General features: G+C 37.9%; 1 protein-coding gene across 2 annotated transcripts; it reads right to left on the bottom strand.

Moving 5' to 3' along the window:
- Nucleotides 1–559: 559 nt before the first annotated feature.
- On the bottom strand, nucleotides 560–13303 carry prom2 (prominin 2). 2 transcript variants are annotated; one of them, XM_061284578.1, is made up of 25 exons: nucleotides 12984–13302; nucleotides 11880–12153; nucleotides 11006–11067; nucleotides 10424–10629; nucleotides 10223–10343; nucleotides 9838–9901; nucleotides 9686–9760; nucleotides 9002–9135; nucleotides 8074–8142; nucleotides 7509–7545; nucleotides 7259–7409; nucleotides 7026–7178; nucleotides 6205–6328; nucleotides 6058–6140; nucleotides 5792–5882; nucleotides 5613–5714; nucleotides 5361–5420; nucleotides 5193–5282; nucleotides 4332–4364; nucleotides 4195–4257; nucleotides 3220–3279; nucleotides 2852–2941; nucleotides 2658–2770; nucleotides 2334–2403; nucleotides 560–789 (listed from the first exon to the last, which is right to left on the bottom strand). In XM_061284578.1, the coding sequence occupies exons 2-25, from the start codon at nucleotides 12085–12087 to the stop codon at nucleotides 613–615; spliced, it is 2436 nt and encodes an 811-aa protein (XP_061140562.1). In that variant the 5' UTR covers nucleotides 12088–12153; nucleotides 12984–13302; the 3' UTR covers nucleotides 560–612. The 2 variants fall into 2 exon arrangements, with proteins under 2 accessions (XP_061140562.1, XP_061140563.1); XM_061284579.1 differs by lacking the exon at nucleotides 4332–4364 and having other exon boundaries at nucleotides 12984–13303.
- Nucleotides 13304–13997: the final 694 nt, after the last annotated feature.

The following is a 13997-nucleotide window of genomic DNA, read 5'->3' as shown; positions in this document are numbered from 1 at the left end:
CAAAATAATTCATGAATCTTTATTCTAGACCACAGGTGTCAAATCTTATTCTCGACCAGTGGTGTCAAACCCAAGGCCCGGAGGGCAGATACGGCCCTCCACATCATTTTATGTGGCCCACGAAGACAAAATGTACATCAAATTCGTGTTATTACTAGAATTGCAAATTGTCTTCACTTTTAATATCTTTTCTTTTAAATATTTGACCAGTTTTTACTCGTCTGATTTGAAAACGAGTTATTTGTCAGTTTGTTTTGTAGCTTTTACTGTATGAGGTGCTCATACATTTATTTGGGTCGAGTGCCATAATGGGTCTCCGTAAGAAGCTTGGGGCCCGCGAAAAAAATCCCTGTTCTAGACAACTGGCATTCTTGTTCATTTCCTAAACTAACGGTAATATTTTCACTGTCATCCGTACACAGCTTCTCTGCTGTACTGGAGACTGAACGTGGTGTTTGCAGCCCGACACTGCCACCTAGTGGCACTTTATAGGTTTTACTAGTGTAATTTCACACGTCAATGTTCAATGCTCGTATAAAGGACCAAAACTGCCAAAATAGACGAAAAAAATGTATAATTTATTTTTCAGTATAATTTTCCATTTGATAGTTTTTAATAGGTTACCACGTCCACCTCACAGGATTCGGATCCATTTTTCTTCTCCTGATTCTTCCCACAGCCCCAAAACATAGTGGGTAGGCACTCCAAATTGGCGCGAGGTGTATGAGTGTGGATGGTCGTTCGTCTGCCCGATGACTGCTGGGATAGGTTCCAGGACGGCTGCGACCCCTAAGGGGACAAGTGGTATAGAAAATGTAGTGTTTTTATTTCTATTTTGATTAAAATATTTTGGGGGCAGCTTTGGTCATTATACTGCAGTCTGCAGTTACTCGCTTGCATTGCATAAGGTATCATTTATGTCGCTATTTCGCAATTAGCCAACTTTATTTGTATATGAATTTTATAAAACGTAGTTCTTCCATTATAATGGTTTTAAAACACAAACGGTCACTTTTTGTCAAATAAACAACAACAATCATTCATATTTCATTTATTTCATACATGTATTATATATGTTCACTTCCGCTTTACTATACCTTACTTGAATTTGTCAAATGTATTTACAGTGTGTATTGATATTTTATTGTAATGTGATTTTATGCATCACATACTCAATAGGATTTTTCTGTTCTAGTACATCTCGGTATGGGATAAATGTAGAAAATATATACAAATTAATATATCATAAGAAATATCAAAGTACTTCAACAAAAATGAAAAAAATGACAGCCCATTTGATGAGCCTGATTGCTTAGGTGGAGCAGCATTAGTGGTACATATTTTTCAGTGCAGGTACAAGATACATTGAGGTCCTTTACAACCAATTGATTTTGTAAAGTCTTCTGCATACTGTACACGTTTTCCAACATTTGGGTTGCATCACATCACATTATGTCGCGTGTCGCTGGAAATCACGTCAGCAGGTCAGATATGCTCAGTTGGCTTGACATTAAATATGGATGTAACTTTTTAACCCAACTCCCCTTGCTGGTTAGAGTTGACAATGTGAAACCGGGGGGTTGGACAGTCCCAATATCATCACCCGGTAAAATGTAATGGACATTAATCAGTCCCATTACCCAATTAGATTGGACATAAATAGTTGTTGAAATTAAATTGTGTCATGATCTCTGTTTTAGTCTCGATTAGTGACTTGTGTCCAGGGTTGCTCATTATAATTTTTGGTCTGTTTTCAATCTCTGGTTCCTTATCTACCAATCAGCTCTCGCAGCCATTTGTGTCTTGTCGAGTTGTTTCCTTTTGTCTTATCAATTTGCTCCTTCAGTTCCATTTTTTTCCAATCCGGTATCCCAGAGTCCGCTGGCGATAACTTTTGTTTTTTTGATTTGTATGTATATTGATATAGTATGATCCCTGCTCTTTTTTTGGTTTTGGAAAATGAATAGGTGGCATGGTGGTCAAGTGCTTGCCCCATCCACTTCAGAGTGGAGAGGTCCTGGGTTTGATTCAGATTTTTCTGTGCAGGATTTGCATGTTCTCCCTGTGCCTGTGTAGGTTTCCTCCAGGTACTTGATTTCCATCCACAATCCAAAAACATGCACAGGAGGTGAATTGAGCTCTATAATATGTCCTTAGGTGCGATTGCGAGAATGAGTGGTTTGTCTATGTGTGACCCGTGACTAGCTGGCAACCTGTTCAGGGTGTACTACTACTGCCCGAAGTCTCCTGGAATTGGCTCCAGCACTCCCTTGACCCTCTTGAAGCGGGTCGGATAATGGATGGATGGATGATTGGAAAATCAATACCTTTACCTTTTGTTTTTTCCCATTCCGGCTTTGTTTCCTTGGTCTTAACTCCAGAACCTCAGGACGAGGACGGTTCCTTAAAAAGAATAAAAGTAGAAAATAGTCTTTTATTTAAAAAAATAATACTTTTTTTTTTTATGAAGCCTCACGACACATCAAACCTCAAATGAGAAAAGGTTCAGAAATGCTAAATCGGAATATTTTTAAATCTCTCTTTTTTTAATGCGGTGAGAGGACTTCAAAATCATGCGACCCACACGCAGGAAGGCTCAAGTCATTTTCGAAGCCCAGAGAAACATGTTTACATGAATTAAGGATGGATGTGCTCACCTTTTGGGTTCCGAGTGCTTCATTCTCCTGTAATACTTTGCTAGTTTCATGGATAATATAATGCTGGGGATAAAGAAGATCAAGCACCAGCCAAGACTGAACCAGAAGGCATTCTACAAGAAAGCAAAAACACTATCAGAAGTCCTTTGAATCTGACAATGCAACCTCTGTCTTGCATTGTGGTTTTCCCTTACCAGAGATGACACAAGGTACAAACACAGAACGGTTTGAGCAGAGTCTAGGACCTCAGACAAAGGACCACAACGGCCAAACTCTTCTTTAACCTGATGAAAAACAGTACCCCAAAAAGGTTTGTACAGTAGGTTTGTTACTTTCTAGCTAGTGATGTAATTTGATTTGTAGTTTATTTGTTAGCGACCGAGGCGCTTTCCTTTTAACTAGGTTACTGGATGATGCTAGGTTTTTACTCGTTTTGTTGCCTGGCCTGTATAATTTTAATGAGTTTGCTACAGCTAGTTTATTGACTTTATTCACTTGTTATCTTGTTTGCCACGTAAAATAGTGAAGCAAATATGCATCTATTGTTTAAGTCCTTCCTTACCTGGTTTCCAATGCAGCCTAAAATGTGAGTCATCTCGTCCACCAAGAATGTTTTAAGCACCTGTGGGTAACAAAGAATATTCACAAGGCTAATACTATGAAATCCAGAATATCGTTCCTCAAATATTCTTTCTTTCCTGCCATTGCAAAGAATGTGTGGATTCTGCCAGTTAAGTGGAATTTTAGGTAAATGCGCTCAGTATGACCTTTTTTTACTCAAAACTCAGGGCGACGAGAAAAGAAAATGCAACTGCAAAAAAGTTCCTGTCGAGCATATGAAGCTGTGCTTTTTAAAAAACAAAAACATCCAGATCATTATTATTATTATAATAATAATTAATTATAATTAATTATAATTAATAATAATTAATTATAATTAATTATAATTAATAATAATTAATTATAATTAATTATAATTAATTATAATAATAATAATCTTGGACTTTTTGTTAAACAAATCTTTGAAATAATATGATACCACTATTATTATTATTATGTTGTCGTCGTCGTCGTCGTTGTTGTTGGCAGTGGTGTTAGTAGTGTTAGTTGTGTTAATGTTGTTAGTGTGCGAGTATTCGTATTGGTATTAGTACCATTAGAAGTAATACTATTACAATAATTAACAATAATGAACTATTTCATGTTTTATATAAAGCTGGAGAAATTATAACTAAATAATTTAGTCTAAGATAAGTGTAATGAAGTTATAAATAATGGCAGAGAACCACATATTTATGTAAGCCAAACAGAAATTGTCTTGGGAAATTATAATGAATAAAACTGCAACACGAAATAACTGAAGTGGTTAACAAACAACAGAATATGATATGAACTACACTACCAAGAAAAAGGCATAAATACATGTATAATACAAACAACTATTCCAAGGAGACAATAAGTTCCCAAGTGAAAGCGAGAGTGAGGGCGAAATGGAGAGAGACGAGGACAGAAGTTAGGCATTGAAGACTCTACTCACATCTTTAATTTTTGTAGTATCCTTGAGGAGGTCTGCCATGCCCTTCATCGTCTCAATTTTTTTCTGTAGGAGAAGGATGGCAGTTATTTTAATGCATTTAAGGCATATCATCATGTATGAATGGAAAAGGAGCTCACTTTTATCACTTCTATAGAGTTAGAGATTTTGTCCTGCAGAGGAAAATCAGAGAGCATATGTTGAGGCAAGTGACATTGTACATCGCTTCGCTTGCATTCAAGGATGAAGTGCGTGTTGTTCACTACCTAGCTAATAATGTTTGTTAGTTTGCTTACTATGTGAGAGTTGTTATTCATTAGTTAGCGTGTTAGTTGGATGGTTTTACAACTGTTTAGCATGTTTGTTGTCTACGTTTCAAAGCTAGCTAGACGCAATACTGTTTATATTACTATATATATATATATATATATATATAACAAATTGTCAGGCACTCCATATTATCAACTTTTTTTCTCTCATCAGAGTTTATTCATAAATAAATGGAAATGTGAGCAGTGTGTGCATCTGGCCGATGTGAACAATTGTCTGGAAGTTCAGAAATAGAATAACCTTTATTCATTCTTACTTTACATTGTTATTCAATAAATACTGAGTTAAACGAAGTACTGGTCTATGCCCTTCTTTGTATTGACAGAAAGAAAGAAAAATTACAGAAGTGAATGTTTCTGAAACAGTACTGCAATAATTACTTCCCGAGTATGTTACATTCATAAAGGAGTAATTCATTTTTTTTTTTTCCATTTGGAAGTAATTTGGTTGTTAATTGTATGTTGGTTAGCTGTTTTTTGTTCATTAATCTGGTACTTTTAGTTGGGCGGCTAGCTATTTGCTTTGTTTGCTAGTTTGATGGTTAACACAGCTATTGGTTTAACTGGCTATTAAATGACTTGGGTGATTGGTTAGTCTAATCAGGTTTATTAGCCAACTACTTAGATATTGTGTTGCTAGTTTAAGCAGAGGGTGAAGAGAATGCCACATACTATTTTCGGACTGATCTTGATTTCCACATCGTTCTTAATTTCAGTCAGGTCCTTGGCTGCCTTTCGTGAGGTTTCGGCTTGGGGATTAAGCTGAAGGGTGACAAGATTGTCAGGTATATTATTGTTCATTCATCATACCAGACAATTGATGTTGGTGAAGTGACTCACAGGAGTATTTGCCAATTTATTGAGGTCTGTAATCTTCTTGTCAAGTTCAGATGTATCAATCTAATGAAGTCAAAAACAGTGATAAAGAGAACCCTCTCCCCTCCAAAAATGTAAGCTATTTGACATCCAAAATATTATTTTCTCATCAAAGAGCAAATTTTATTATAAAGGTACCCTTTAAAAGTACAAGGACTACATAAAAAATATGAATAATTACAAACACACACACACACACACACATTTTCAGCAAACCTTTTGAGGCTTTTTATTGAGACTCGCCGAATCGAAATCAAAAGTCAAGCTTATGGTGGGGATATTGATGCCGCGTATGACATCATCGATTTTGCTGTTGTGCTGTGCACAGAGAAGATGTACTTTAAGGTATTTATTCACCTTATCACTACCAAATGCAAAGAGGAGTGGATATTTACCTCGGAGATGTCGAGGTACTTATTAATCTTAGCTCCTGGACCATCCTCCAAGTGGAGCGTGTGCCAGAGAGACATGTTTTTCCCACAGTCCCTGCATACACAAATATCAAAGCATGGCGCACATGAATCGCCGTTAGCGGGCGCTGCCGTCACCCTTCGCACCTCATGTGCAGGTTTAGGGTTTCTTATTGGACAATTATTTGCACATGACGATCTATGCTGAGTAGTATTGGAGAATAAACATGTGGAGGTTTATGTCTACCTACCTGTATATATCAGAGGGGTTGAGTTTGACATTCACTTTTAAAACTTTAGCCAAATCCATCTGAGGTACCAGTCTCGGAATAACCTGTCATGAAGAGAAAAAATGTCACTCATCTGCATGTTTTTCAGAAATTTTACACACACTTTACCTCGAGCATTTCTCCGCTGCTCCAGGGGCGACAGACCAGTGCATGAACGTTGCCGCCCACCAATAAGAGCAACGTCACAGGCAACATGAGCAGCCACGAGAACAGAAAGCTCCAACTTGCACCACTGAAAACAAGTTCAAACTAATTTGAACAGTATGAATTGACCACTCATATGCCAATCACATTTCACATATTCAACTACTTCTATTACTTTCTGTGGAATTTCTACTGACTATTTGTAGAAAATTTCACCTACTGCCAATTATTGAGCTCTTTCCATCATGCTCTTATGCTACATTAACCCTGAAAAAAAAATCCTCTCCCTGCTATCTGCACTCCTCAGCATGTCTAATTGTGTACTGACATCTGATTTTTCGAGCAGCACAACGTTTTCTGTGCGGGGTTGCTTGTGCAGACCAAAACAAACATTCGCTCCACTGTTTTCCTTGAAATTGACTGTTCCTGTTGCCAACCTCTTCTCTTCACAGCAGATTTTGAGAGAGATTGACAGGGACTGTAGTATTTCATTTCTTCCACTTGGTGTCACTTCAGAACAAAACACTGCCACAAGCCTTAGCTATAGGGTAGCCCATAAGTGATTTAAAAACACACACCAAAAAACACCCTGAGCAAAGCACTACCAATAAACTTCAAGTCACAGGGCACGATACATTCTGCAGGCCGCAAACAGCCCCTGAGCAGCGGGTTCAAGACCTGTTTTAGGGATTTGGCTAGTGTCTCTTAAACGTAGTGTAAAGCCTGCAGCATGGGCAAGGACGGGCGGTATCTACTATCTTTTTTAATTCTGGTACAGCACTCACACCATGAAGGAAATTCCACCACAATTGGCGATGGAGGACCGCTTTGTGGGTTCTTGAGGTTCTTCCAGACCCAAGCGTCCCAGGATGAGACCCAGGAGGTTGCACAGGACCACCACTAGGACGGCGAAGGACAGGGATATGCACACACGCCACCTAAAAAGATCGAGAAAGAAAGAAAAAATATCTCCTTCTCCTTCGGGTCATTGATGACAGGCGCTCGGGGATCTTTTTACCAGAGGCTGTCGACGTAGTCCATCCAAGGCATGTACTTACTGAGCTTCATCCGTACCTTGTCCAGAGGGGTAAGTATCATGTCTACATCAAAAAACTTTTTCATGTTCATCTGCTTTGTGATCTGGTCTTTGACAGAATCCAATTGATCGACTAAAGATAAAAGGGGACAAGTTAAAATGAATATATCAAATCTAAAATATATGGAAATTGATACTCGACAAAGGCAACGACAGCATCACGGTGACTCACAGTTCAAGTTCTTGAGGGTGCCTTTGAAGTCGTCAAGCTACAAAACAAGTCAAGTTGTTATAAATCTTTATGCATTACCACACATAAAAGCAGCTTTTATCGCTCATAAACACTCTTCTTAAAAATGTGTAATGCACACTTAGTTGCGGGTTCGATTCCACCTCCCGCCCTCCCTGGGTGGAATTTGCATGTTCTCCCCGTGCCTGCGTTGGTTTTCTCCTGGCACTCTGGTTTCCTCCCACATCTCACAAACATGCATGGTAGACCGATTGAGCGCTCCAAATGACCCGGAGGTGTGTAAGTGCGGATGGTTGTTTGTCTCGGTGTGCCCTGCGATTGGCTGGCAACCGGTTCAGGGTGCCCCCCACCTACTGCCCGATGGCTGCTGGGATAGGCTAAAGCATGCCCGCGACCCCCGTGGGACAAGCAGTACAGATGATGGATGGATGGATGGATGGATGGATGGATGGATGGATGGATGGATGGATGGATGGATGGATGGATGGATGGATGGATGGATGGGTAATAATGATAATGAGTATAGGAAATTGTGGAATTGACTGACCTTCGCCTGTGGATCATTATCCTTCAACTTTTGTTTAGCGTCGTTTAGTGTCGTAATTAAAGATGCACCCTTAAACAGCAAACAGAAGACAATGTTGTAGAATTGTACCACATCTTGCAATATTTTGTGCACGCATCAACGTAACAATATAGTATAGTCAAGACCAAGCAATAATTTTGTAGAAATGGTAGTTTGAAACGACCCGACAACTCTTTCTAGTACCATATTGGCACCAGGTACTCAAGATTAACCATAACACAAGGAAAAGAAAGTGGGGTGTTGAAAATTGCTGCAGTAAGTCGATGAGCAAATGTAACTTTTTCCTTTTAGCAGGTTGCAATTACTCAGATTTCTGTGTCTTTTTCAGTGTTGGGGAAAGGCTCATTTCACGCAATACTGTACAATTATTACTTTCAGTCGTTCAATGCTCTAAGGGTGTGGCTTCGAACCTTTTTTCAATGATGTAACCACTGTAAATTATTTTATATATTAGCCGAGTACCCTCTAACAAATGCAAAGTTGTTTTTTTTAATGAATTTAAAGATTGAAAACATGTGGCATCATTGTCTGATTCATTGAATGTTGTCATTGTATCTCTATAACCAATTGTAATAAAAATATTGAACTATAAAAAAGTTAGAATCTACATTATATTGTAAATATATGTGGCCATTAAATAATTGTTGTATTAGCAGTTTTTGTATAGTTTGTTTTTGTCTTAAGTGAATACCCATTTTATAATTAAAAAGAAGACTGACAGCAATCGTAACAGTCAACACCGCTGTGCATTGTTGAACAAAGCCAAGTGTTTTTGCATTCAGTGTGACATTTTAGTGAGACACTTGAGCACCATTGAAATATATTTTAAAATGTCTCATATCCCCAAAGTGCCTCAGTAAAAGCCCTGTATGCTAATGGTTTTACTTACTTGGTTAGAAGAAAAGCTCACGCCAGTTACTTTTTGATCATCAGGAAGTTGGTCTTGGACCTTATTAAATTTAATTTCCACATTCTTCGTTTCTGTATCCAGCTCCTCCTTCAAACTAATAACTGTATCCAGAACTATGCATGCAAAGGATAGATAAGTACACTATTAATCATAGGTGTTCACATCATTTTAAACAAAATAGTTATCAGTTAAACTATTCTAAAAGTGGAACGAGTTACAGAAAAAAATGTTGTCATTTTTATCAGGGCAAAGATTGGCTTTCACTGTTAATGTAAAGACATTATGTATTAAATGTTTGTCAATCACACAAGCCTACATGTGTGTCATTTCTAATCTTATCAAAACAAAAAGTACCTACAGAAACCCAAAATGAAACGACTGATTACCGATGTAAAAAAAACCGACACATCTACTCACTTAATATCTGCCTTCCAAACAAAAGCAATCTACCTATCAAAACAAAAATTCAAGAGCTACTGTCCCAATCTTCCGCAAAAACTACCTTACCCACTTATCTACATTAAATAGAAAAACTATCTGCCCAAATATAGTCAACTATTTGCTTACCTAGCTACCCACCAATTGACGCAAAAACTTCCAGATGTGCAGTATGTCTAAAAATAGGACCCAACTTTTTAAAGCAGTTCAGAATATTGCTCATACCTTTCAGCAGCTCTCCATGCGCCTCAAACGCCGAGTTGTCTCCAAAAAGCTGGCTCTGAAGCTCAGCGTCACTTTCTGACAAGAAACATATTACGAAGCGGTTATCACTCAACATGACAACTCAACATCAATACAGAATTAACTCTTGTTACCCTTTATCTTTTTTGGAAGCCTGTCCACAAGTTCTTTGCTCTGTTCCGCCACACGGTTGATTTGCTGTAAACAGGAAGACCACTTTAAACATAGTATTAAACATGAGGCTCTTGTCAAGAACATTGGACATCATAGTCTGACAGTGATACAGTACTGAAAAGCACTTTGTTCATGCTGTTCGGTGATTTGGACAGCCAGCTCAGTCCATGTTTATTCAATATTTTACCACAGAAGTCAATTGAAAACTCTTTCTCATTTCCAATAGCAACCTGGAAGCAAGGTGTGTAAAGTGTCTGGCCCAAAGACACGACGACACGTGATTGATAGAGCTAGGATCTACTGCCTGAGCCAAGGAGCGCCACAACAGGATGTGACTATTTGTACCTCGGGAAGATTGTTGATATAGCCCTTCAAATTATCAAAGGTGTTGTTGATTTTAGTTTCGGTCAGATTCAGTTTCACTTGGAATTCCCTGTAACTTGCGAACATGCACATGTTCCCGGCACTGCAAACACACAGGGCAAAATATGGAATGCATCATACGCAATGAGGCCAACGTGGTGTCATTTGAATGAATTGACTTACAAGAGAAAGATAGTGACGATGACAGTGCCCCAATATAAGTTTCTCCTCCTAATGAAAATGGCGCTCGATTGTTTCTGGTACATGTCGCCACCACACCAGCCAGCACAGCGGCAGCAGGCCATCATAGAGCCCACAGTGGGCATCAGGATGACGTAGAGGATACCGATGACCGTGCACGCAACGAAGCCCCTCTCGTACTCCAGTACCTGATCATGAATAAATTGGGCTTACTTAGCATCCATCATCCACTATCAACTGTGGGCTGTGTACATTGTCATTAACAAGACTGTCTGATAAAATTAGAATATTGTGATAAAGTTTCTTATTTTCTGTAATGCAATTTAAAAAAAAAAAAAAAAGGTCATGCATTCTGGATTCATTACAAATCAGCTGAAATATTGCAAGCCTTTTATTCATTTCATTTTTGTTTTTTTAATTGCATCACAGAGAATAAAGAACTTTATCACAATATTCTAATTTTATCAGACAGTCCTGTACATTTATGTATTGTTAAATGTAAATAGAGAGAAATGCAAAACCAAAGCCTGCTGAGCATTGAATGGCCATTAAGAAAGCACTCACCTCATGCTGTAGATCTTGTATTTTCAGCTTTGTCCAATTTGCCGCAATATGCTTGATCAGATCTAGATCGAGGGATTCAAGCAGAGGGAAATGGTTAAACGTTTTTTTTAATCACAGATCAATGCACTTAAGGTATTATACCAGACTAAACAAAATGTTAACATTTCAAAAAGGGATGAGTAAAAGTTTATTTTGCTCCAAAGAATGAAATCCGTGCCATTTTAACAGCAGAAATGTGAGGGTTTGTTTTTGCTTGCTTCTCGCTAGGAAACCATGACAAGGTAAATAAATATACTTTGTTAGATGCATCTTTGTCATTGTCATTTCTACATACTTTTTACTTTATAAATGCTTCACACCCAAATTGTCAACTCTTTTCAATCTTTTGGAGGAAAAAAAAGAAAAATATGGTGTGATCTGATGAACGAAATGACCACACATGAAAACCTACTCCATCCCACTAAAAGCAAATAAATCTAACTTGGGAAGGATTTTTTTTTTTTTTTAGAATTTCTCAATGCATACTAATTAACTTCTTTTATTGAGCTGATTTAAATCCAAATTGCTCTCCTTTGCCCTGCTATAAAAAAATGGTCGCCATTCAAAACAGTTGAAAATTGTTTTAGAAAACAGTACTGTAGAAAACAGTTCGGACAAACCTATTTTTTATCTTAGTGTGAATATTTTTTGATCATAGTTTATTTTATTGCATGCATTATAGTCTTAGCGTTTTTAGGTATTTTCATTATTTATCCTTATGTCATGTTCCATGTTTCATAATTTTACCGCAATCCAACTTTGTTAACGTCTTCATTGACAATGATAATAAAGCAAATTCTGATTCTGTTTAAAGTATCCGCAAAGCAATACGAACCTTCAGGAAAGTCTTTGGGCTGGACAACTTTGATAAAGTCACTGACCGTCCTCGACATGAAGCTGCCACTCTTGTCAGAGATGTCATGGTACTTAGGTAAAGGCAGGGACTCTAGATTACATTCTAACTTTTGTTCTTCTGCTGAATAACACGCCACAATCCAGAATCCTAAAGCCCCCCTCAAAAGTGCAGCAATACTGCGCCACATCTTGCTGGCCTTTTTCTCCTTGGATTGGTGAAAGGGACTATGGGTCAACTTGGGGGTCAGTCTCACCTGCAATCAACATTACACAATTAGTTCACATAGAGGAATCACACACACAGTGAGGAACCTAAACAGGCACTCAGACTTGCTATACAAATAAAGGAAAAATAGCTGACTTTTAACAATACTGGTGAATAACAGGAAGTATTACAAGATGTTAGGTGAGTTTCTGTGTTTGTTGAGTAAACACAATGAAATGGTGAGCACACCCTAAACACCAGCATACTAGAGCAAACTGGTTTGATTCCAGCAAGACACTGCAAAGTACGTAAAGACTATTCTCAACCCCTGCTGCGAAAAGCATAAATAAATCCAATACAGGTTTTTGAAAATATTTGAATGCTAGTTTACGTGAACTGGATTAAAACCAATTACACACTTGATTGATGGTGAAATTGATGGTGGTGTCTACCTACAGCCCCGGTGTGCCAACTTTATTTTTCTGTTATTTTGCAAATGTGACAGTGAAATAGACCATTCTAATTCATGTTGACGGCTAATAAATCGATCATTTTATCCCGGCTGTGTTCTCTGTAGCAGTTCAATGATTCCATTGATGCAATGATTGTATATTTCCTTTACATAGGCTACATGTAAATTATGATTGATTCATTGATTCACTTTATTTCTTCACACATCATTGATCATTATTACATCGACATAGATCATGACCATATCATGATCATATCACATTAGTATATATGAAAAAAATGAAATAAACATTTTACGTACTCATTTATGTTATCGATATTCTGGTAGTAGTGTTGCATTATAGCCACAAATTAGACAATTTAGTTGAGTTGTGATCTTTTTACGTCATTATATGTAGTACCACCTACCTTTAGGATGAATCATATGATTCCTAATACTTTGGTGGATATTGAGCACATGCATTTAATTTCCTAAAACCATGTTGATAAAAAAAATAAAAAAAACGTCCAAGATCATTTAAAGGAATTAAGACCCATCTTAAGGCACAAAAAAAGTTCCAATTCTGACAGGGGTCCCACTCCAAGCCGATATAGTCCACTGGTTGGTAAGTAAGTTGAATGTGTGCTCTGCCACTGGGAGGAGAGTGAAGGGAATAGAGGCACTAAAAAAAGTGAGTGAGTCAGTCACGGAAGAAGAGCAGAAGTGCTCGGTGAATCATCTCTATGTATCAGTGGGTATAAAGTTGCTGCTCCTTTATGCTTTGTCCTTTTGTTCTAAGCTGTGCCATTAGCCTGATTCCATAATGCAGTTGCCGTTTCCCTTATGTGTTTTGTCCTGTTACGTCAAGCTTTCTTCCATGGAGAACGTCTAGTTTTCTTAAGTGTGCAGCCCTGATGTTAAATACTTTTACTTTTCAACTTTTGTGTCATGTCAACTTTGGAGTTCATACCTGGCTCCACAAGTAACAAGAAGAGTGTAAAGAAAGTAACTGGAATTGAGTTGAACTGCATTGTGCTAAAAGATAAGGGCAGAGCAGATACAAATGAACCCCAAAATATTAGACATATCATGCAAAATATGCATATCTTGTGGCCTGGAGAGAGCCAGAAGTGAAGTATCTCATTTGCATTTAAAGAGACTGCACCAAAACAGCTTGCTCTGAGATCCTCCTCAGATCCGGGGGTAAAAGAGAGACCTATGATGCTATGATGATGAGGAATTGAAACAAAAGCTTTGTTGTTGTTGTGACCACGACTGAATGAGTAAAATGTAAAGGGAATTGAATTATAAGCATATATTAACCACTGATAGCCACTAACCCATGCAGCAACACATGTAGACACAGTATAATAACAATAAGAGAATGTGACACAATTGGATCATTATTGTTCATTCACAAGGCTCCAAGAATTATTGACAGA

This window comes from Syngnathus typhle, linkage group LG8 (assembly GCF_033458585.1).
Source record: "Syngnathus typhle isolate RoL2023-S1 ecotype Sweden linkage group LG8, RoL_Styp_1.0, whole genome shotgun sequence".
NCBI lineage: Eukaryota > Metazoa > Chordata > Actinopteri > Syngnathiformes > Syngnathidae > Syngnathus > Syngnathus typhle.
This window is presented reverse-complemented; position numbering and strand designations above follow the sequence as displayed.

What these genes read in the sequence shown, in the direction of transcription:
- prom2 (XM_061284578.1), bottom strand. Translation starts at nt 12,087, where the DNA reads ATGTGGCGCAGTATTGCTGCACTTTTGAGGGGGGCTTTAGGATTCTGG. An exon ending in ACTCTATAGAAGTGATAAAA is followed by an intron (nt 4,258 to 4,331) that starts GTGAGCTCCTTT and finishes CTTCTCCTACAG; the next exon opens with AAAAAAATTGAGACGATGAA. An exon ending in GGAATGGGAAAAAACAAAAG is followed by an intron (nt 790 to 2,333) that starts GTAAAGGTATTG and finishes TTGTCCCCTTAG; the next exon opens with GGGTCGCAGCCGTCCTGGAA.